Source organism: Calypte anna, chromosome 9 (assembly GCF_003957555.1).
Source record: "Calypte anna isolate BGI_N300 chromosome 9, bCalAnn1_v1.p, whole genome shotgun sequence".
NCBI lineage: Eukaryota > Metazoa > Chordata > Aves > Apodiformes > Trochilidae > Calypte > Calypte anna.
In genome coordinates this window covers 8,479,037-8,499,953 of record NC_044255.1, presented here as the reverse complement: position 1 = coordinate 8,499,953, position 20,917 = coordinate 8,479,037, and the positions used below count along the sequence as shown (strand labels likewise).

Below are 20,917 nucleotides of genomic sequence, written 5' to 3'. Positions count from 1 at the left end.
AAATGAAGCATTTTAAACGGCTTTTATCTGCCAAGCAACCTTAAAACAAAAAATAAAGCTGTTTTCAAAAAAATTACCTGCTGTCATTCCTAAACTTTAACACATTTGTCCAGCAGCCCAGCCTTACACTGTAGTGAAAACTGATGGCTAAGTTTGTTCTCTGAAATAATTCAAATGCTTTACTACTCCAGGCAAGAAGAAAAAGCCATGGCAGATCTCTGCAAGTCAAATCTTAATCCATCACTTGTTCCTTCTTTACCAACATTCCCTACCCTGTTCACAAAGCAGTGCACACTTCCAGAGGTGGTTTTTAAAGAAGCTCTGTCCAAAACCATTCTAGGGTAGCACTCCTAACCAGCCAACAGTATAGCACATGCCCAACACGTATTTGCACAAATACACCTTCCCTGCATACTTTCAGCATATATGTTATAAATTAAGGCATGAGGTCTTTAAGTGAAACCACACCCTGACTTGCACTGGCTAGAGATGGATTAAGAGCAATGCTCAGGCACATGCTGATCCATCCTGCTTGGAGAGTAGATGGTTCTGTCAAGCAGGTACTTGTACTCCTACAGCTGAAGGATGGCCAGACCTTTAGGAGTAGCATTATAAAAGACAGTTCTTTAATGGACTTCTGCAGTAAGTGCCTGCATTCAAGGATAACCCCAAGGAAAAAGCAGACTCACAAAGGCTGTTCTTTAAATCAGAGATTCAAAGAATAGATGATGTTGGCAAAAACCTCTGGAGGTGATCCACTGCAATCCTGCTGCTCAAAGCAGGATCAGCTAGAGCAGCCACATTCCAATATCCCAGCCACAAAGCCAAGCCTTCCAGCACAGTCTAACAGTCCTGCTTTCTTGGTGTTAAACAACTCAAGTCATACTTGTTATGTGCATTTTATTCCTAAATACCCAAACACAGGGAGTTTGTTGCTTGTCTTCCACTTACACAGTAAACAAATGGTTTAACTAAGAATTTTACCTGACATTTATCTAAACAAGAAAAGCTGAAAGCACCCAGGTGGTTTTTCACCCTGCAGCCCTACAACTGCTCTAACACCATCCCAGTATTAAAGTATTCCACTTGGCAAGGGTGCTCTTCTGCTTATCTCCACAAAAGAGTAAGCATCAACATCACAGCTCATCTATGAATTTGTAATACCATGCATTTAAACAAAGGATTCCTCAGGATACTTGTGAGCTATGCAAAACCATCTTGCCTAAGTTTTCTTTTTAAATCTCAAAACTAAAGGAACTCACTGTCAAATGTTTTAAACACTCTCACAGATCTGTGAAATCTTCTACTTGCTTATCAGCACATCAGTTTTAATTTTTCTAGCATTTTTCAGCCAATACTGCATGCAGAATCTTCTTAACAGATATTTTTCTCATGTTCACTGACTATAAAAATTCTTTTTCATCACTGACAGACTTTGGGATGTAACAGAACCTTCCAAGTTAATACAGACACCTTCACATATTATTAGGAGGTTACTCAGTTATCAAAGCAGCAGTCTTACTTTCTCGGTAAACTCTAAGACTGAAGGAATTTATTTGAGTTTCACAATAGATTGAAACATTAAATTTCATGGCTGTCCATGTTGGTGTTTTCACAGTCCTAGGAACAAGTTAAAGCAAAAAAAAAAATTCTTACTAGTTTTTATTTCCACAGAGAACCTAACAGGATGCTTTGCAGAACTTCAAATGATGGGGTGAGTAAGAGTTCATCTGCTATTCTGCATGTCATTTGAAGTGTGTTCCAAATAAATTTAAAAAAAACCAAAAAACAACCAAAAACCAACAAAACCAGCAGATGAAAAGGATCCCTAATAAATGACTTAAGGAAAGGTGAAACTTAACTATATGAAATTATGATTAGGTAAGCAATAACATGATTCAGGTAAGTTTACCTTTAAAAAGGTAACACAGGAAGATTTTCTCCCTAATGACTGGAATTCAACATTGCCTTCTCTACCCTCTGCCAGCCACCAGATGAAGGAAGAGAGGAAATATATCAGAGGGTGGACAGGCCCAATAAAGACCTGGAATAAACACTGAAACTTTTTTTGTTAAGCCAGAAGTCCTATCAAGGTAACTGAAAAAAGAGCAATTTACACTTGAACCAAACACTCAGTCATTTCCCTGAAACAGAGGGGGTAAAAGTGACTGACAAAAAGCTTCAAATACTGAACTTGGACTCTGAAGAAGTGTCTGAAATAGCCAGGCACAAGAATTGCAGTATGTGCTCTTCTAAAACCATCAAGTGAATGAGCATGCCAATAATTGGACTTCCCCATTCTCATTAGAAGGAAAAAAAAAAATCACTAGAATTGGAGGGACAGTACAAGCAGCTGACCATTTTCTAGGCAAGGCTGAATTTTTGGTTTAACTTGCCCTGCCACTTTAAAAAGTTGGTATTGTGGCACCTTTTTTTCCTCCTTGAACTTTAGAAATTTTGTTTTCTGAGACTGCTACAAAAAGTAATAGTTGCAAAAAGTAAAATTTCTTCAGCTCTGACCAGAGGTTTCTGAGGCCAGCATTGCAGGAGAACGTAGAAAGATAAGTCATTAGAGAAGAAGAGATAAAGAAAATTATTTCTCAAGAAACCAAATTGCATACAGGCTGGATTTATATTCTTATTTTTATATTCTGAACATCTAGGGCTACATTGGTATATACATTTGTGCAGTTTTTAACAGCACTTAGCTCCAGACATGGCAATTCTACAAGCTTTCTTCAATCAACTTTGTTTTCCTTAGTACCTTTTTCAGAAAAAGCAATCAAGAAGTGACAGTAGGTCAAGACTGAACTTCAAAGGGACAACAAAATTTCATTTAAGGTACAAATATGTCTCCTTTTCTGAAGATGACACCACTGAGCTCCTAGACTCAGGAGGTCACTGGCCTAAGTGTGACTGATTCAACCCTTCTTCCCCAGCATTTTCTTTCTGTATGGAGACCCCCAAAGAACCTGGCATTCCTTTCCAACTAAGCAGCAGTCTAGTAGTTTAAAATAATAGGGATACTTCAAAACTACCAGTAACTTTTGACCCAATTTAAAACCAAAGACCCTTCCTAGACTTGTTTCCAAACATCCTATGAGTCTGTTTTAATACTGAAACACGTTGTGGTTTCTTTTCTACTAAGTGGCGGAAATCAGAAGGGGATCTTTGGGGCTGAAGGGTCTCTCCTATATATTTGCTGAGAGAAGAGAGAAGCAAGAAAGGAGTAAACAATAAGTAGAACCACAGGACAAAGCAGCAGCTGCAGAACCCTCAGAAATCCCCATTCCATTAGAGAAAAGAATTAACTTCTGCAGGGAATCTGCAATGTAACTAGCTTGCTTACTCCTATTCTGATTGAGTGAAAGGTTTGACTTTGCAGACAAAGGTCCCTGTACTACAACAGCTTCAGCAGCCAGTCCATAAACCTGGCATGTCAAAAAAGCCAATGAAGTCCCAGCACCTTGTCAGAAAGAACAGGAGAGCTCTAATCCAAATGCTCAACTGTCTATTCAAGTCCTCTCTGCAACACTTTGAGGAAATTCTGAAGTCTTCAGAAAGTTTCTTGGGGATAGATGATACCAGTTAAGTTTCAGTCCATGAGAATCACCTTTTCTCACAATAACCCAGCCAGTGTACCTTCATCTAGACCTCTACCCTGTGGCAGTAGATTGCCATTAGATGTCCTGTCACCTGAGGACAACTTGCACTTAAGTAAGGACAAGTGTGATCGTTTACCTTTTAAGATTTTTCCAAACCCAGTCATTTATTTGTAGTTACATGTTAACCATGTAATTTACTTGGACAGCCAGGGGGCATTAACAACAGAACAAAACCTTTTGGATTTTCATCACTGGGAACAGAACAAGTAACAGCAGAAAGCAGGATAGCTGAAGAAACATGAAGTCCTACAAAAATTTAAGAACAGGCCAATTCCAGATCTGAAAATTGGAGATGTTCTGTTGCTTTTAAAATGGGAACCACAAGAATCAACAGTAGTCAGAAAAATCCCCTAGGACCTGTTGCTGAAAAAAATGGTTTAAACTTTACACATGCCCACTTTGATCTTGTAATCTCACATTAAGTCTTCACCTGTTTATATTTGGTTAAAATGGAAGATAACACAGCAGGTCTGGTGGAGAGTGTTTCCCCACAGCTAATCTCTAGAGAATTTAAATGGCTAGCCTTGACACAAAGTCTGCAAACGAGAAGATATTCCCTTTTTGACAAGCCAGAGGCTTTCTCAAGCAGGATGCTTTGGGACCTAGTTGTAAGTGAAGCAAAACACACAGCTAGCACAAGTGATGCATCAGTATTTTCCCTCTCCATTGCTGCAAACTGTAGCTGAAAGAAAGCTGGAGAAGAAGACCGGTGAAATGAAAGCTGTAGTGAGCAATTCAGTAGCTAAAGTTACCTGTTAAATTTGTACTAGTGGAACCAGGATTCAGAAAATGTTAACAGTAACTCAGCAATAAAGTACGATCAATGGGTTTTTATCCCCTGAAGCAGGTGAAGACAAAAAGCAAATTATCTCAGATGTTCTCTAATAGTTTTACATTATATTTTTAATATAACCTTACACATTTGCACTTGTGAAATTCAGGTAATTGGCTGAACAGGATAAGATACAACCATTTTCATCCATCATTAATATCATCAGTGTCAAAAACTGGATTTCATTCCTAACTGATGAAGTCTAATAATCACCAAGTCTACAGTAGAGAATTCTATCCAATTCCAAATTAAAAGCATTTCTCAACAGCCTGTTCTGTAATACAGGAGTTAAACAGATATTTCAAGTCTCTCTCAAATACATTAAAGAAAGTATGCAGTCAACTACAATCGCAGTTAAAACAAAAAAGTGCCTGTGATCTAAGTATCGTTATTCCCGACCTGTTGTGAATCAGTGAAAAGGAGAGTAGCAAAGGACATACCTTGGAACTGCTCCCAAAACAATCAAGTTGGCTTTTTGTTTGTTGTTTCCAATTACAGCATTTTTCATATCTCTGTAAATCCAGAAAGAAAAACAAACCCTGGTAAATTATGCTGAGGTACTGAGGGCTTAATCTATAGAATTTATTATTTTCATGAAAGTTTATCAGGTAGGCTTCCACATGTCCATGCTGTACCTAGAGGACTGAGAAGTGCTCCAGGGCACAGTTTCCACAGCCCACAGATAAATGCCCCACAGCTCTGGGATTCCATTACATCCCAGCTTATGCAAGTAAGCAAAACCCAAACTCTCTCACATGCACACACATGAAAAAGTCTCATGGGTGAGGAAAACTAGGTAGACTGGCTCTTTGTGCCCATATATTCACTAGACTGCTAAAAGAAAAACAAGCTACTGGTTGGGAAATCAGATGTTGGTAGTTTAAAGCAGTAACTGAGTATTCTACTGGGTGCAGGAAAAAAAGCTGGGGGAAAAAAAAAAAAAAAGCACATAAAAGGAACAAGGAACTACCACTACTCTCCAGAGACCAGGCTTTCTCTCTCCTCTTCACCACAGGCTTCCTTTTGGGAATTTCAGCAGGACACCTGCACATCTGTATGTAAAAATCTCAGGAATAAAGTGGGAAAAAATGCATTTTCCTGCCTGAGAGTTACTGCCAAGTTAAATAATTTCAAGGCATTCATACTATGGTAAAGGCACAACTGAACCCTTTGCAGAAGAGGACACTGGTTGCACATACTGAGTCCTACGAAAGTATGGTTTGCAACCTTGCTGTTCAGAAAACTGATGCTGTATCCTAAAAAACACCACCTTTTGAAGATTTTCTTTTTCCTTTGTATGATCATAGTGAACATACATGAACAGAGAATCTGAAAGAAAGCAAGCAACCTATGACCAGATTCAGGAAATTAAGATACCATTCTTGTAGGAAACTTTCTAGTTGTAGGAACCTTCAAAGAACAAAACCAGTCCAAATTCAGACCATTCTTTCTCAATGAAAAACACAACTAGATTGGTCACTGTGTTTGTAGTTGCATTAACCACTTGTTATCTAAGCCCACAATCCATTCAAATAATTCGGATGCTGTAGTGGCTGCTTTAAGTTGGCAAACTTCCTTGCCACTATATCACTCCTTCACCTGCTCTCTGCATTTTTTAAGAGCTTTAGGGTAGCCCTGTTCTTTAAGATCCACCCTGTCCCACCTAAATACTACGTGGTCTTTATGTACCCACTGAACGTGCAGACACTGCTGCAAAAGGCAGACTGTCCCAAGTGCTAAACTCACTTCAAAGCAGTTGTAAAAAATGCCTTAGCCAGGGCAGTTAATATCTGGACTGGCATAAACAAAATCCGTATAAACCTCAATTAGTAAAAGTTAATTGCCTGTTAATTGTCAAGTATTTCTCCCCATGACTCACTCCCCTGTTGCACACAGTTACCTGACCACAGAAGAGTGCTGGAGGAATTTTAAGGAGCTGGAGGCTAACTTCTCCAGTTGACTTGGTGATCTTGGAGATCCAATAAGTGAGCAGCTCTAAAAGTGGCTGAGCTGCAGTTCTGGGTATCTCTTAACACAGGCAGAGTCAGGAAACCACTTGCCTTGCCAACTGAGCCATTACTTCCCAGGAATCTGCCTACCCAGCACACAGTTCTACACAGCTGAGCATCAGCAGAAAATGTTGGACCTTTCTGTTGTATCTTCTGGGAAGTTTGGTAACTTTACACCCCAGCACAGGATGTAGAGGGAAAAGAACAAGGTAAGAAGACAAACTAGGCTGGAAGCCCAAAGAAACTTAAGGAATGGAGTTGAAGGTTTCACTCAAGCCAGAAACAGTACTTCAGTGGTTTCTATGCTGAATGCATGATGTCAAAGTATCCTGGTCCTTTTCACAGGTCTGTAAAACATGAGTCAGTCCAAAAGAGTGGCAGAAGCAATGATCAGATGTCTCAAAGGAATGGAAACTGTACCAACAGATGTGCTAGCTCCAGGTACTCAACTGCTCAGGCCACTCCAGGACTTCTAGAAAGGCAACTTCTTCCTGAACCCCTAGGCACCAACTCTCCAAGTCATGGGAAAGGCTGCATCATTATTAAGGATCTTGAGAAGCTAAAGAGAAGGCACCTGCCAAGCAGTCTGAAGAACAAATAGATTTCAGTGACATTTTAACTGTTCAGGTGACTTTACACATTTTGTGCTTAAAAATAAAACAAACCAAAAAAACTTCCCCAACTAAAAGGTTTTCTGACATTTGCACCAACTCCACAACAGAATGGCTTGCTAACCTTCTAACCATTCAATATGTATTAAGTACTGTTTAACAGAATTTGATGTAGAGACCCTTGCAGAACAGGCAGAAAGATGGCCAAGTTCCATAACTCAAATTCAGGTTTAGCAAGGTCAGTCTATCTGTAAAGGATTCAGATGAGTTTCTCCATCCTAGTTCATAAAGATCTTCAGAAAGGTCATGGCAGATAGATAAGAAATATCAGAAGACAGATTTCTAACAATTTCAACACATGTACATGTGACCACTTCAACTTACAAACGTATGGAAAATACCTTCAAATTGGTAAGGTGACCAAAATCTGTCAGAAATAGGACCCAGGGAAGATCACCATGTTTGTGTGCATTATACATTGGCACTCCCAACTTCTGTGCCACCCACATCTCTTCCAATTGGGTACACGAGTACCTATGGAAACCAAGAATATCCTTAAAATGTCATAATCCAATTCTCAATAGTAGAAAACTTTTTTTTTCCATTTACTATGAGAAATAATTATGTGATTACACATTACATTTTAAGGAGATTAGCTTCCTGATCAGGAAAATCTCTTTAAGACATAAAGAAGTACCATGTGCTGTCCTAGTCTGCAAGGCCCTTTGTGAATCATGAACCTTGGAAAATTGGAGGGCAACTCCCTTGTTTGAAAACATCATCTCCAACAAGCTGGAGCTTGATAGATTTCAGATCCAAGATGACGTAAGATTCATCCAAGAAGAAAGAGCAGGAAAGATCACTATCTTCTACAGGAGGTAGCAAAAAAAACCTCAGAAATTTTAGTCCAAAGCTGGATAACCCAACTTTATTTCCAAGCATCTTGCACATTCCTACCATTTCCTCTTGTGAAAAGGAGCCCTTGAAATAAGGAAGAAGAAAACAGCAGCAAAACCACAATTACAAAGAGATGAGGACTTCAAAAGGTGAACTGGCCCATGGTGATCCAGCAGATCCACTGGTTTTCCACCATCAGGCCCAAGCCCTCAAGCAACAGCACAGCCTGAACAGCTCCAGAAGGAATTGCAGATCTTGCCCATGGACCTGGTACAGTCCAGAACCACCTGGGTTCTCAAGCTTCATACAGGCAGCTTTCTATTGAGCCAAAAGACAAACCAGGAGGTCTTCATATGACAAGAGGTCTTAAGATGCCTTAAAAGATGGTTGTTTTTATATATATCCTGCATATTAAATCTTAAAAGTTTAGATTCAAGCTAAATTCAAAGGCATTTAACAAAATAACCTGAATTACAGTATTTTAATGGATACATTTAAAACGTAAGAGCTGATCTTTATGCTTAAGTTGGCTACTATATTGCAATAAAGGAACTGATAGGAAAAGACTTTGAAGCAGGATAATACAGGCTGCCAACAATAAAATATGGCAAAGAGACCCTAGCTAAGCGCTCAGAAATACTGCATCCTGCAGCGCTAAACCAGCTTTCTCCATCCCATATTGCTTCCTAAAGAATTTAGTTTCAGCAGTTCAATCCTGTGACCACTCAGTTTTAGTTATGAAACTAACTAGGGACTGGAAAACCAGACAGAATTTTCATCTTACAAACTCTAGAAAAGGGGAAAAAATATCAAGTGAGGTTTATCAGCTCTAACAGTCTTTTGGAACACAGCAACCCAGAAGCAATCAGCTCAATTAATCAGCTACAAATAAAATGCAATGCATACTAGTTTTGCAGGTGTATTAGCACAGTAGGAGTGTTTAAAATAAAATATTTCAGGAGTACAAAAAAAATCAAAAAACACTTCCACCCGAACAGCTCAACAAGAGTTATAATAGGAGCTAATCTGCCAATTTTGTGTGATGCTAATGTTTTTATTGTGATGCTTAATGTGCAATTGTCTAAAAGCACCAGATCTAGCCCACTTCATATAAGCAAGAAGTAATATTAAGATATAAAATATGGCCTAAGTTTTAATGATTTCTGGCCAGTAAAAACTAATAGTAGCAAATGTCTAAGGCACAAGAAAATTACCATTCTATCCTGCCAATGTCAATTATTATTGCAGAAGCAACTTCAGCTCTTGAACTTTGCTCTAAGCAGAAACTACTGAAGCTCAAGATCTTCATGAAGTTGTATCTAAGCTTGGGAGTCCTCTCACAGGAACACCAGATGTGTCCAGGAGTGAGGAGTGTGCAGTTTTCTGAACCAGTGTGAGCCAATTTCCCTGCTGGGAAAAACCAGATCTCTAAAGCATTCCTAGCAAGCCCCAACACCTGCACCTCCTCTGCAAAACAAATCATGGATTGCAAAGGAACAGGGATACACAGGCTCCTCTGTCAAAATTTGGTTTTATCACCACTTTCAAATCCAGTCAATCAAATAAAATCAAATAAGAAACTTCTACATTCTGATAGCAAGCCCTGGAGCTTTCCTTTGCCACTTTCCAGCAAAGCAACACAAAAGATCTTGGAACAAACTGCAGTGACTTGATGAGGAAGCAGCAACAGGAACTACACAGAAGAGGAGGAAATAAATAGCCTGTGTAATACTTTCTCATCTTACATCTTTTCAAAACAGTCTAAGTAGCCACATTTAGGAGGTTCCTAGACAGGGAAAGATATCAAATACAAGATGAACAATCACAGAGGAAAAAGTAGTCACAGTTTCAAGCCAAGGCTTTCACTTTTAGTACGAAACAGTGACAAGAGATTCCAAGACAATGAGGCAGGCAGAGGAAGTACCCAGAACAATGTCCTGTCAGGCCAGAAGATTTATCTACCCCAGCCTGATCAAAATGACAAACAATAGAGTGACGCAAAGCATCACTCTGAAAAGGGTTTCAAAGATTCAGAATGCAAATATCTAAAAAGCTGAGGCACTGGTAGCTGATGGAAGGACACAGCCCAAAAAAACCTGCTCCAGCTTCAGGAGAGTTTCTAAGTGTCAGTCTGAAAGAAGCAAATGGTACCTGGACTGGCTGGACTCCAGTCAGAAATCAACTGTGGAATTCAAGTTTTGACTATTATGTGTTCTGTAGCTTTTACCTCCTCTCCCTTCTCCCTTCTTCCCACTTCCCCATTTTCATGGACAGATGCAAACCAATGAACAAGAATGAATGCCAAATTTTGCATCTTAGAATCTGTCCATCGTTATTTTGACAGAATAAATTTCTAATCTGGACACTACTACAGCTTGAATTCTGTTAGTTATTTGACATGGGAGTTGCTTTCTATTCCTTTAGTAGAGAGCCTGTTTGTACTAACAAGACTACAGGTCTAACCAAGAGAATAAGGTGTTAAAAACTCCTGCCAACTCAAGCAAACCACAAAAATCATAAATCAGCTTATTTTTAAGGTTAATCATCAGGTTGGGAAGAAAACTGTCAAGATTTCTAATCCCATACAAAAAACAGAAGCTTGTCCAAAGAAAAACGATTATTTTACAGGGAAGAGCAAAGCATACAGAGACTCTTATTCAACTTGTTTGAGTTCTAACACTTAGAAACTGCTACACAGTTAACATACAGTGCAAAGTAAACCAACTCAGTATTTCAACCAGGAAACCCTAAAGCCACAGTTATTCCCAGTCTTAATTCTGTGCTCTCAGACACTGCATAAAATCAAAAGTGCTGTAGAAAACCAGCACATGGCTGTAATTACAGCAGTGCAGAACAGTAGAATTTAACATACAGAATGCTAGCAGCAGTCATGTAATCCAACCTTTCCATATCCCAGTGTTACAGAAAATGCTCACTCGTATCTGAAGCATTCTCCTTGGAGGGGCAACTTACCTTGTCTTAAGTTTTCTTGCCAAGGAAAATCTACCAAACATAGAAGTAAGTGATTTCAGTGAGCCATACCTGTAATTAGAAATACTGACACCTTATTCCTAACCTGAGCCTTGCTTTCTGTGTGTGACAGAGTGAAGAAACCTCTCATGTAAAACCTGTGTTTCCACAGAAGAGCTAATGTCTGTCTAGTCTTCTATACAAAGTCCACCAACTCCAGCTCTCTACATCTTTGGCAGCAGTTTGAACTCAAGTTCCTTTCAAATCTCCAGGCTGGCTGACAAAAAAAGGAGATGCTACTTCTCCCTCCTCCCTCCCAAGCATGTTTGATTGCTTCATCCTTTGCACTGAGCCTGGAAATTGTGTTATGAGTTGCATGAGATCACTAATCAATACAAAAATTGCCCACTCAAGAATGATGTAGCTCAAGTTTAAAATGCTTGAAGTCAGTGAAGGATAGGGTTTTAGCTAACTTTTATTATGCAAACAAAAAAACCCCAAACCACTCAAGCCATAACCTAGAGCTCTCTATTACCAGCATTTAGATTTCAACATTAGTCACAGCTATTTAAATAAAACAGATCTAAAGAGCAAGGATTTACCTAAAGAGAGGTGTGGGGAAAACAGCTGCAGTTCAGCAGAACTCTCAGGCTCAGAGATCTCCTGCTCTGGGATCCCAGGTCAGCAAAATACTTGCAGCCACCCCAAAACAGCCAAACCACAGGAAAAAAAAAAAAAAAAAAAAAAAAAAAACCTTCACCACTGTTGCTTCACATGAAAGGACCCAAACCAAGTAGAAGTAACTGTGCTACTTTTTTCTTTTTAATGTCTGTATCTCCTCCCAAGGATATTTCCTCTGCCAGGATGAAGTTGTGCCTTCAGGATTTAGCAGCACACCCTCAGTGGCTAAATTTCCATTTTCAAAAATTAAATGTAATGTCATTAAGTGAAGAGGCATCCTGTAATACTGTTTTCCTAGCACCATTTTCAATGCCTCATTTTCAAATTAATTTTGTCCACTGTCCCATTTTAAGTCCACCATGATTATGAAAGGAATGCTGTCCACCACAAGCCATTCACATAGAGAACTCTTAAGTTGTGTTCAGTACAGTAAAATACCTTAAAATGGCCTTCCAGCACCCACTTAGCTGTTCCCAGATATAAGCTCATAGTATTGTATGACACTGTCCACATCAGCTCAGGTCAGCAATCACCAAAGAATCACCAAAACCTGTTAATTTGACACAGCTACTATCCATTAGTTTAGAATAATCAGCAGTTTTTCCAACATGAAAGCACAGCCTCAGATTTTTACCTCTGAATAATAAAAAGCTAAGGTGATGTCCTGGCCTCCATATGCTTTAGTCATGGCTAAATTTCCATTTTTCAAATGGGTGTTAGGAAGTGCTCACCAGGACAGAATCTCCATAATTTACCTATATTCAAATCAATTCCTTAATTCTATATATGGGGGAGCTACAGGGCATTTCAGACAGCATATATTTGAAGTATGTTCTAGCAAGTAACTTTACAAGCTGGTCTTCCTGCTACTTCACAATTCCCAAAGGAGAAATATAAAAGCTCAACACATTGAAATTACCAATTCAGCACCAATAACACAGCATACATACTGAAATAACAAACTATCTGGTAAACAGAGTTCTGTCTTTTGTTCTTAGAAATGTCAACCTTTTACAGAGGGCTGGCCTGGGAGAACACAGGTCCATACTGCAAACTGAAAATGAGCTCCTTTTGCAAAGTCATTAAATTACCTTTTTTTAGATGCTGATTCCAATAAATCTGAACTGGCAGCCTAGAACCAAAAAAAACCACTATCTAACTCCAAATATTAAGAAACAAACTGGGCAGCATTGCAGATCTTGTGGCAGCCCCAGCCTCTAGTTCAGCCCCAGTAACACCCCACACAAACACCCCAAAAGGCCATGCGGACTGTTTCTCCTTCCTCGCTTTGTCCTCTCTTCCAGGCAGCCAATCTGCTTGTGAAAAAGAGCACTTTGCATTTGTACCTTTTGCTGCACTCCAAAGGCAGCACCAAAGGGCGAGTTTCTGTGGCAGGAACATCCTTCCTGTTGCATCGTCCTCTCTTCCCTTTGTATCTACACTCTTCTTCTCTCTGACTCTACAAAACCCATTCTGTTGAAAAAAATCTCCCTTCACAGAGCACTGAATTCTCCAACGATGTTGGAGGCTTCTCAGTTTCAACTTCTACCTCTCTGAAAAGCCTGTGGAGCTGTCAGATTCCTCACCTTTCCCTCTTGAAAGGGACAAATGAACAAAGTAGTACTCCAAGCACCCTCTCAGCATCACCTGACCCTGCTGAGATTTCTGTCAGATTTCCATTTCCAAAACACAAAGAGCCTACTCTGCAGTTCATAACATTTCAACAGGAGAGATTCAAGAGCTTCTTCCCTCAACACATGAATGACACTGCACAAAAACTCTTCAAAAAATTACATTTCCTAGGCAATCAGACCTGAAAGTCCCCAAATTGCATTTGGAACAATATGCATTTACTAAAAAGTAAAAGCCCAGGAGACTACAGAATCCACCTGGAGAATGTACAGAGGCCAAGGAGAACTGGAACAACCCTCTTAAGGACTGTTCTGTTTCCACAGGGCCACTCCAGTGAAAACTGAAGCCAGGAATATGCAAAGAACACAGCATGGCTCCTGCAGAGAACTTAGGTTCCCAAGTGCCCACAGAAAGACCAAAAATGTGATTGCCCACTGCTGTCCATTATTTAGTTATTTAGTCTTAGTGAAGGTTTGTTTAATTGGACATAAAGAAGAAGAGGCAGAAGTAGCCTCTTCAGAACTGCCTGAAGGGGGTACCTATTGCTCCATTAGATATGAGATGGGAATTTCTTCACTTCCCACTCCTTTTCACACTGCTTTCTCTGCAGGCATGTGTGGAACACTGCACTGATACTCTCACTCCAATTGCCACAGCTGAGAAACACAACACACTATTACACACTCACCTAAACACTTGCCTGAAGCTTTTTTTTCAAATCCAAGAATATATAAATGATAAAAGTTGGATGTAACAACTAGGAACCATTGGAGGTGTTATGAATTAATTTCAAAGCAACCAACCACAAAGGAGATGAAAGATAGGTTTCATGAAAGCAATGGCACTGCTTAAAATAGGTGGGGTTTTTGTTCTGGTTTGTGACTACCTTCTGGTATCTTCTGTTTGAAGGAGAGAAAAACCAGCAAGCAGCACAAAGCATCCTCTGTCAAATGCAATACAAGTTCAGTCCCACAGAGGAGATTTTAACACATACTTTTCATCCATTTAACACATAACTTTTCATCAAAGAACCTACTGCAAAGGTGAGCCAAATTACATCTGGGCTGGACCAAAATGTCAGTTTTAGAGTCTTCAAAACCCTGAGCATGACCACTGACCACTGCAGCACTGGCAGCCTAAGTCTGCAGGGATCCTAAAAAATAAATGTTCAGCTTCCAAGTGGTCTGCAAGTTCTTACCCATCTGCCAGCTGTTACACTTTCCTCATCAAAATCAATTCTCAATCAAAATCATTCTGTGTGGAACACATGTATAACTCAGATTAAATATATGGAATAGATAGCACCAGTGTTCCCACCAGAGGACTAGACATGCTCCCAGGGAAAAAGCAAGATCCTGTAAGACTTTGAAATGGGTTCTTCAGTACCCTGTGCCATTTCTATAGGATGTTTCTTTCACCTTCCTGAGAAATAAAATGCTCACACAGGTTTGAAAAATGCTTGTCTAGTAACTCCAGCTGGCTGGATAAGTGCATCCATAAAGGACAGAAACAACAGTAGCAGAGGAATTCTCAGTGCACCACAAAGATGATAATTCACAAGCCTTAGAAGCTGACATTGACTGCTGAGGAAGAGCTTGATGAGAAACAGCTGGGACCCTGAGTTGGCCAGATCTGTCAGAAAGAACACTCCTTTCAAATCTAGCCCTTGAGATGGAATTACATAGCACTCTCTAAAATGATAGATTGCCTCTTTGAAGACATCAGGCTAAAGGTAATCAGGGCAAAATGTCTCTCAAAGAAGCCCCCAACCAGCAATAAATTACACAACAGCAATAGGTATCACCCTTGAAGCTGAATAATGTGGTCCTGAGCTTACAAGTAGGTGAAAAGCAAGCAATAGCCTAAGAATCACCATCCAGAGTTGTTAAAAAAAAAACCAAAAACCAAAAACATACTGTCAGGCTGCAAAGCACAGGATGATGTTATAGCAAAATCTTGGAAAAAATAAAGCTCTTACAAAAATGCAGAAATTGACAAAGCCATGTTCTGCTCCCCTGCCATTAACAGAACAATATTTAAGAAAACTCTGGGAAGAAGAACAGGATTTCATCCCCTACAATGTCTGTTTGAGGGAGTCTATCCCTTGTAAACACTAAATGTGGTTGATAGCTGTGTACCTGACATTAATGCTGACCTTGCACAACGCAGCATTTCAGAAAATCTGAACTGTATGTGCAAGATTAAAGGTTTAGAAGAGCACAGAAGCAGACACAAAGCAAACTTGTAGGACCTCTCATGCATGTAAGCAGGGCAACAATGGGGAGTTTATGTTTACAGAAGGAAACTACTGTTACTAAGCTTGCACATTTCCAAAGACAGCAAACATAAAGGTAAATACATATGCTGCAAGCCAGATGTGGGGATGAAGATATGGGCCTGGTACCCACCCTTGTGAGAATCTCAACATATCAAATCCTGAGCTGAAACTCATGGTTTACCGGCAGGTACTCAGAATTCTCCTCTCCCTGCCTACTACCAGTCCCTAGATGGACATGACAGAACTTATGTTAACAATGGTTCCACAGGAAAGTTGGTATTTTGAAGTAAGAACAGTAGAACTTCATACAGCAGCACTGGACAAAAGGGAAATGGTTTCTCAGTTCTTCCATGAGGAGAAAAAGGAAAAAGCTCCTGCCTAGACAAAAAGATTTTGAACACAACCTCTCTGACAATTCATGGGAAAGAAAGGAAAAGATTTGATCATTTAAATACTTTCATAATACGTAATTAAAAGCTTTCTCAAGCTGTAAGATGACAACTGGACTGGCACGCTTTTCAAGTTCAAAAAGCATTTATAGCTATCTTTTACCTTTATCAAACCTCAGTCAGAAGTTGGTTTTCATTAAAATTACAAGGATGCAATTAAAAAAAGCCCCAAAGCCAAGCTATTCATTCAAACATCTTTAATAGCACATAAAGACAAGCCTATTGTAACAGCAGAGAATCTGCAGAAACAAAGCCTACTAAGACAGCCTATTTTCTGATCCTTGATGTTCATAGGGTTCCATCAATCAAAATAAAAATCTAGGTCATCAGTACTTTCAGCCAGGATGCAGGCAAAAAACCAGCACATTTTAGGAACCAAAGGTTTACAACAAAGCATGGAGAAAATCTGGGAAAGCTTCTCACAGATGGTTCTGCGAGAACTTTCATCTCCTCCTACTCCACCCCAAGTATCAGTTCATTCCAACTTCAATACCTCTTCAAATACCCTGAAGTCAAAGGAAGAAGGGCAAGCAGTATTTTTCTGCTCAAGGAGAATCTTGGGCTGACAAAGTTTTAATATATAGACTACTCTGAATTCCATTTTTATAGACACACTTTTCTACATTAGACTGCTGGACCCCCATCCACCAACATTTGGAAACCAACACATCTAACACACAGGGTTTGCTCAATGTCAGGAAAGGCACACTGTCAGAATTAGGATTTTAGCCAGAGCATCACAAATATGGTTTATCACCCAAATTTGCCCTTTGAAAACCAGTGTGAAATAAATTGTGGGGTTTTTTCTTGTCTTTAAATACAAGAAGTGCATCTCAGCATAGAATCCACTGATGTCCATGAATAAGATGATGAATTTCAGATGTTAGCTGAGACAAAGATAGGGCTGAAAACTTTTGTTTCTGGGAAATCAGTTATACTTCACAAGATACAAATAACACCTCAAAAGGTAGGGAAGGGATTACCAAGGGTTGCGGGTTCCAGTCCTTTGAAAAGAAAGCAGAGCAGGGAGGGAGCACCACCCAGGGCTCAGAGCATCTGCCAAGGAGAAAAAAGGGGCTCAGTCAACCCACTTGGACACAGGATGAGACATCCTTGCTCCTGGGACCATCACACCAGCCCTTACAAGTAGAGGACTAAGGCAGCCAAGGCAGGGAAGCAAAACCAGACACTTCTACAGGGAAGAGCTAAAAAGCTGTACATTGTTATGGTGGTTTACCAGAAGTTTTTACACAGGTAAAGGGGTATTTCAACCAATTAATTTCCAGGACAGTTTTACAAATGTTGTATTTTTCACGTATTTTGAAGGGTCACTAGTTCTAGTCTGTTGCCCCTGGGAAACCTTCTGGAATAATTTTTTTTCATCTGTTACTGGAAAACACCTCAGATTGTCCTAGGCAATACACATTCTGGGTTTTTTTTATCCACTTCAATGTCTTCTGGTGTTTTGTTGGATAGCCACAGTCAGCAAGCTGCTGGTAAGCCTGAAAGGTCTGACTTCACCACCAAAAATCAGACCTGGGCAAGGAGCTGCTTGCCATCTTGCTGTGTGGTTATAATGGAGAATCTATAGCCCAAGGACAGCAAGAAAACAACCAGATCTCTGCATCAGTTTTGCTACCTATTCAGCAGGGTAGTCTTCTACTCACTCTTTCAGTCATTACTTCTTATCACTGGTAAGCAACAGAAGTACTGAAATATAATTTGCATCCAAATTAATTTATGTGCATTTTCTCTCAGCTCACAGTTCCCATCAGTGAGATAGAAGCCATGCATTAAAAAAAATAAAAAGACAATACTGAGACATGGCAGCAGAAGAAAAAGTAAGAGGCAGGTACACTGACTTGGCAGTGGAATAAGAGAGTCTCAACAGACCTGGGAAAGGAGCAAAAGGGAGAAACGTATAAAAACACAATTTTGACAGCTCTCAAAATGTTTAACCTCATTTCTGGCAACTGGGAGGCTGCACCATGAACCATATGCACTATGGAGGGTTAGTCTGCTAAAATAATACTCCCATGTCCATGTGGTAGATTTCTAAAAAAGAAAAAAAAATAGGAAGAACTTCCTGCCCTTGACATCCAGCTCCAGTGGAATTCAACAGACCTAGCCTCGGCACGAGTGACAGCCCAAGTGTGTTTCAGATGACTTACATGACACCTTGCAGGACTTTCTGGGGATCAAGGTCGAATAATCTATCAACATAGTGGCGGCTACTCGCCGTTACCTCCTGTGGAGAGAAAAAAACAAAAAAAAGAATTGTAATAGTTTATATCAACTCATATAATGGTAGACAAACAGGAATGGCTAATGCAGCAGCAAGTCTACAAAACCTATCAGACAAAACAGCAGCAAACCTACAGAATCTTATTTACATGTGCAGTATGTCACCACTGGGCAACATCCACACAAAGAATTGAACCTGTGTTGATGTACGATTTCCAGAGGATACTGTACTTCATGTCAATAACATGTTGCAACTCAAAGCAAATTAAGAGTGCTGTTTAAAAACAGGGCACACAAAATAGGCCTGCTTGAGTTATCAGCACTGCCTTGAACTCCAGTTTTATTACGCTTAACCATGACACAGAAAAAAAGAAAACTATGCAAATTCTAGAAAGAAAAGGTTTCTAAGAGCAGTTTAATGCTCCTCCAGCAGCACACCCATGAAGAAGCTCTCAAGAATAAGGAAACTCCTATCAAGACATTTTTTTGTAACTTACTATATCATAACACATCTAGACATTTTAGAGATGGTTCTCCCATGTGCTGGGAGCCTGGGCAGGGACAGGAGCACAGCAGTAGCTGTAACACGCCCATTGCTACTTTGTAAGACAAGGTGAACTCTTCTCAGCAACAGGACCATGCTTGTAAGCTAAACATTGATGCACCAACAATTTGTTATTCCCTTTGAGAAGATCCAAAGCTGGAGAAGGAAAGCATTCCAAAAAACAAGGGTGGGAAGGGAATTTTCCCTCCAGGTTCTCACGAACACATGCCAGGGTATGTTTCCATTATTTCACTTTTTCTTTTTTTGTTTCCTACCCTTTTTTGCCAGCTCAACTTTTTTTGTCTTTTCCCATTTCTTCCTATAAGTTTTCCTTGAAACGAGCTGCAAGGGGGTTGAAAACTCTTTCTTGCTTTTCCAAGGATCTTCTCTAGGGCTGAATCTGCTCCAGCTTCCCCACCCAGACGTCAGAACCACTTCTCTGTTGATCTCGTGTAACTCTGAGAGAAGAGTCATCTAGAGGCCGCAAGACTCCTTTGTCTCTACAAATACTGTTGGATTAAAGCAGATAAATTCTAGAGCTAAACTTCCCCCACGTAACAAAAGACAGTTTTGTTGTTGTTGTGTTGTTTTTTGTGTTTTCTTTTTTTAAAAAAGAGCAGATTTCATCTATGTATTTCTATGTAAGACTTCTGGGCTTGGGAGATCCCCCTGCTTTTTGTTTCTAAAATCTCTTCCCTTTCACCCTATCAACTACCAGAGGTCTGTCATAGGTAGCAGAAGGCCATTCGTATCCAGGCAAACAAGTTTTTCAGGTAGTACCCAAAATTAAAGAACTCATCAACATCATCAGTTTCCCGCTTCTCTTACCTAAGAAGAGATTCCAAAAGGAAAAAAAAAAAATAAAATAATAATAATAATAGAGAGTCAAAGCCCCAAACCTCGGCTCTTTCAGGCCGTTTGAACCCTTCGCATTTCTCCCTGGGGAGCAGCAGGTCTGGGCCACCAGCCCCAGGGGCTCTCTTCAGCCTTTCTCCAGGAGCGGGGGGAGGCGGCGGCCGGAGGCCTGCCCGCACCCCCGGGCCCCGCACCGCCTCTCTGCAGCCGCAGCCGTGTGGCGACAACCCCGAAGCCCTCTCCCCAGCGGAGCGGCCTTTCGCCACCACCACCACAAAAACAGCCGCCGGCCCCCATCCCCCTGCGGACAGCCGGCTGGCTCTCCGCCGGGGTTATATTCGTACGGCTAAAAACCCCCGCCATGGAGCCCGCCGGTGCGGGGCGAGAGGTGCGGAGGGACCCAACACACGTGCGGGAGGGCGGCCGGGGAGGGCAGGGCAGGGCAGGCGTCATCAGGTGACACCACGCCGCGCAGAGCAGGCGCCTGGGACAAAACCGGGAAACGGGCTCCCTGCAGACGAGAGGAGAAAAGCCCCTCCAGGGAGAAGCTGCGGCCACGGGGGGAGCACAAGGCACCGAGCGCCCTGCCCGCACCCACCGCCCGCATCTGCCCCCCGCCGGGCCCGCTACCGAGCCACTCGCCACCACACAAAGAGGCCCGACAGGTGCCGGGGGCTCCCGCACACCTCAGCCCCCCGACAAGGCCAAGGTCAGGCCGGGCCGGACCGGACCCCGGCGGCGCGGTGGGTGCGGAGGGGGAGGAGGGTGTGTGTTGCGGCGGCACTCACCGAGAGGACGCTCATGCGGAGCGGCGCCTCCAGCACACACGCCATCTTGGCGGACGCAGCAGCTCCCGGCGGCGCCCTCACGCGCGCGCCGCTGCCGCCGCCGGCGGGCACGGCCTCATGGCGGGGAGCGGGGCGGAGAGGAGAGGAGGAGAGGAGAGACGGGGGGAAGGCGGCAGGGGAAGAGGAGGGGTAAGAGGGAGGAGGGGGCGGAGCGCCGCGGCCCGGCGCCCAGCGAATCGGCCGCCGCGGAAGCCTCGCTAGCTCCCTCTAGCCCGCCGCCACCACGCATGCGCGGCTGCTGCCCCGCCGCCGCCGCCATCCCCGGGCACGGCTCCGCCTTCCGCCCTGCCCGCTGCGCGCAGGCGCCGCACCGCCCGCAGGAGGGGACAGCGGCGGGACCGCTGCAAGGAGCGCTGCGGCAGAGACTGAGCGTGGCGTTGGGTGACGGTCTGACTGACTGAC

The 20,917-nt window shown here is 41.7% G+C and overlaps 1 protein-coding gene across 4 annotated transcripts in view; it reads right to left on the bottom strand.

The window, feature by feature from the left end:
* Nucleotides 1–20,651, bottom strand: part of ARMC8 (armadillo repeat containing 8) — a 54,386-nt gene extending 33,735 nt beyond the window's left edge. Inside the window, exons 1-3 of one of the 4 annotated variants that reach the window (XM_030456104.1) lie at nucleotides 20,456–20,651; nucleotides 18,196–18,272; nucleotides 4,938–5,009 (exon numbers count right to left, since the gene is read on the bottom strand). In XM_030456104.1, the coding sequence (XP_030311964.1) occupies nucleotides 4,938–5,009; nucleotides 18,196–18,272; nucleotides 20,456–20,500 (194 nt within the window). In that variant the 5' untranslated portion in view covers nucleotides 20,501–20,651. Of the gene's footprint in view, nucleotides 1–4,937; nucleotides 5,010–17,007; nucleotides 17,087–18,195; nucleotides 18,273–20,455 lie in introns of those variants that run through there. The other 3 variants (XM_030456101.1, XM_030456102.1, XM_030456103.1) reach the window with 3 other exon arrangements.
* Nucleotides 20,652–20,917: the final 266 nt, after the last annotated feature.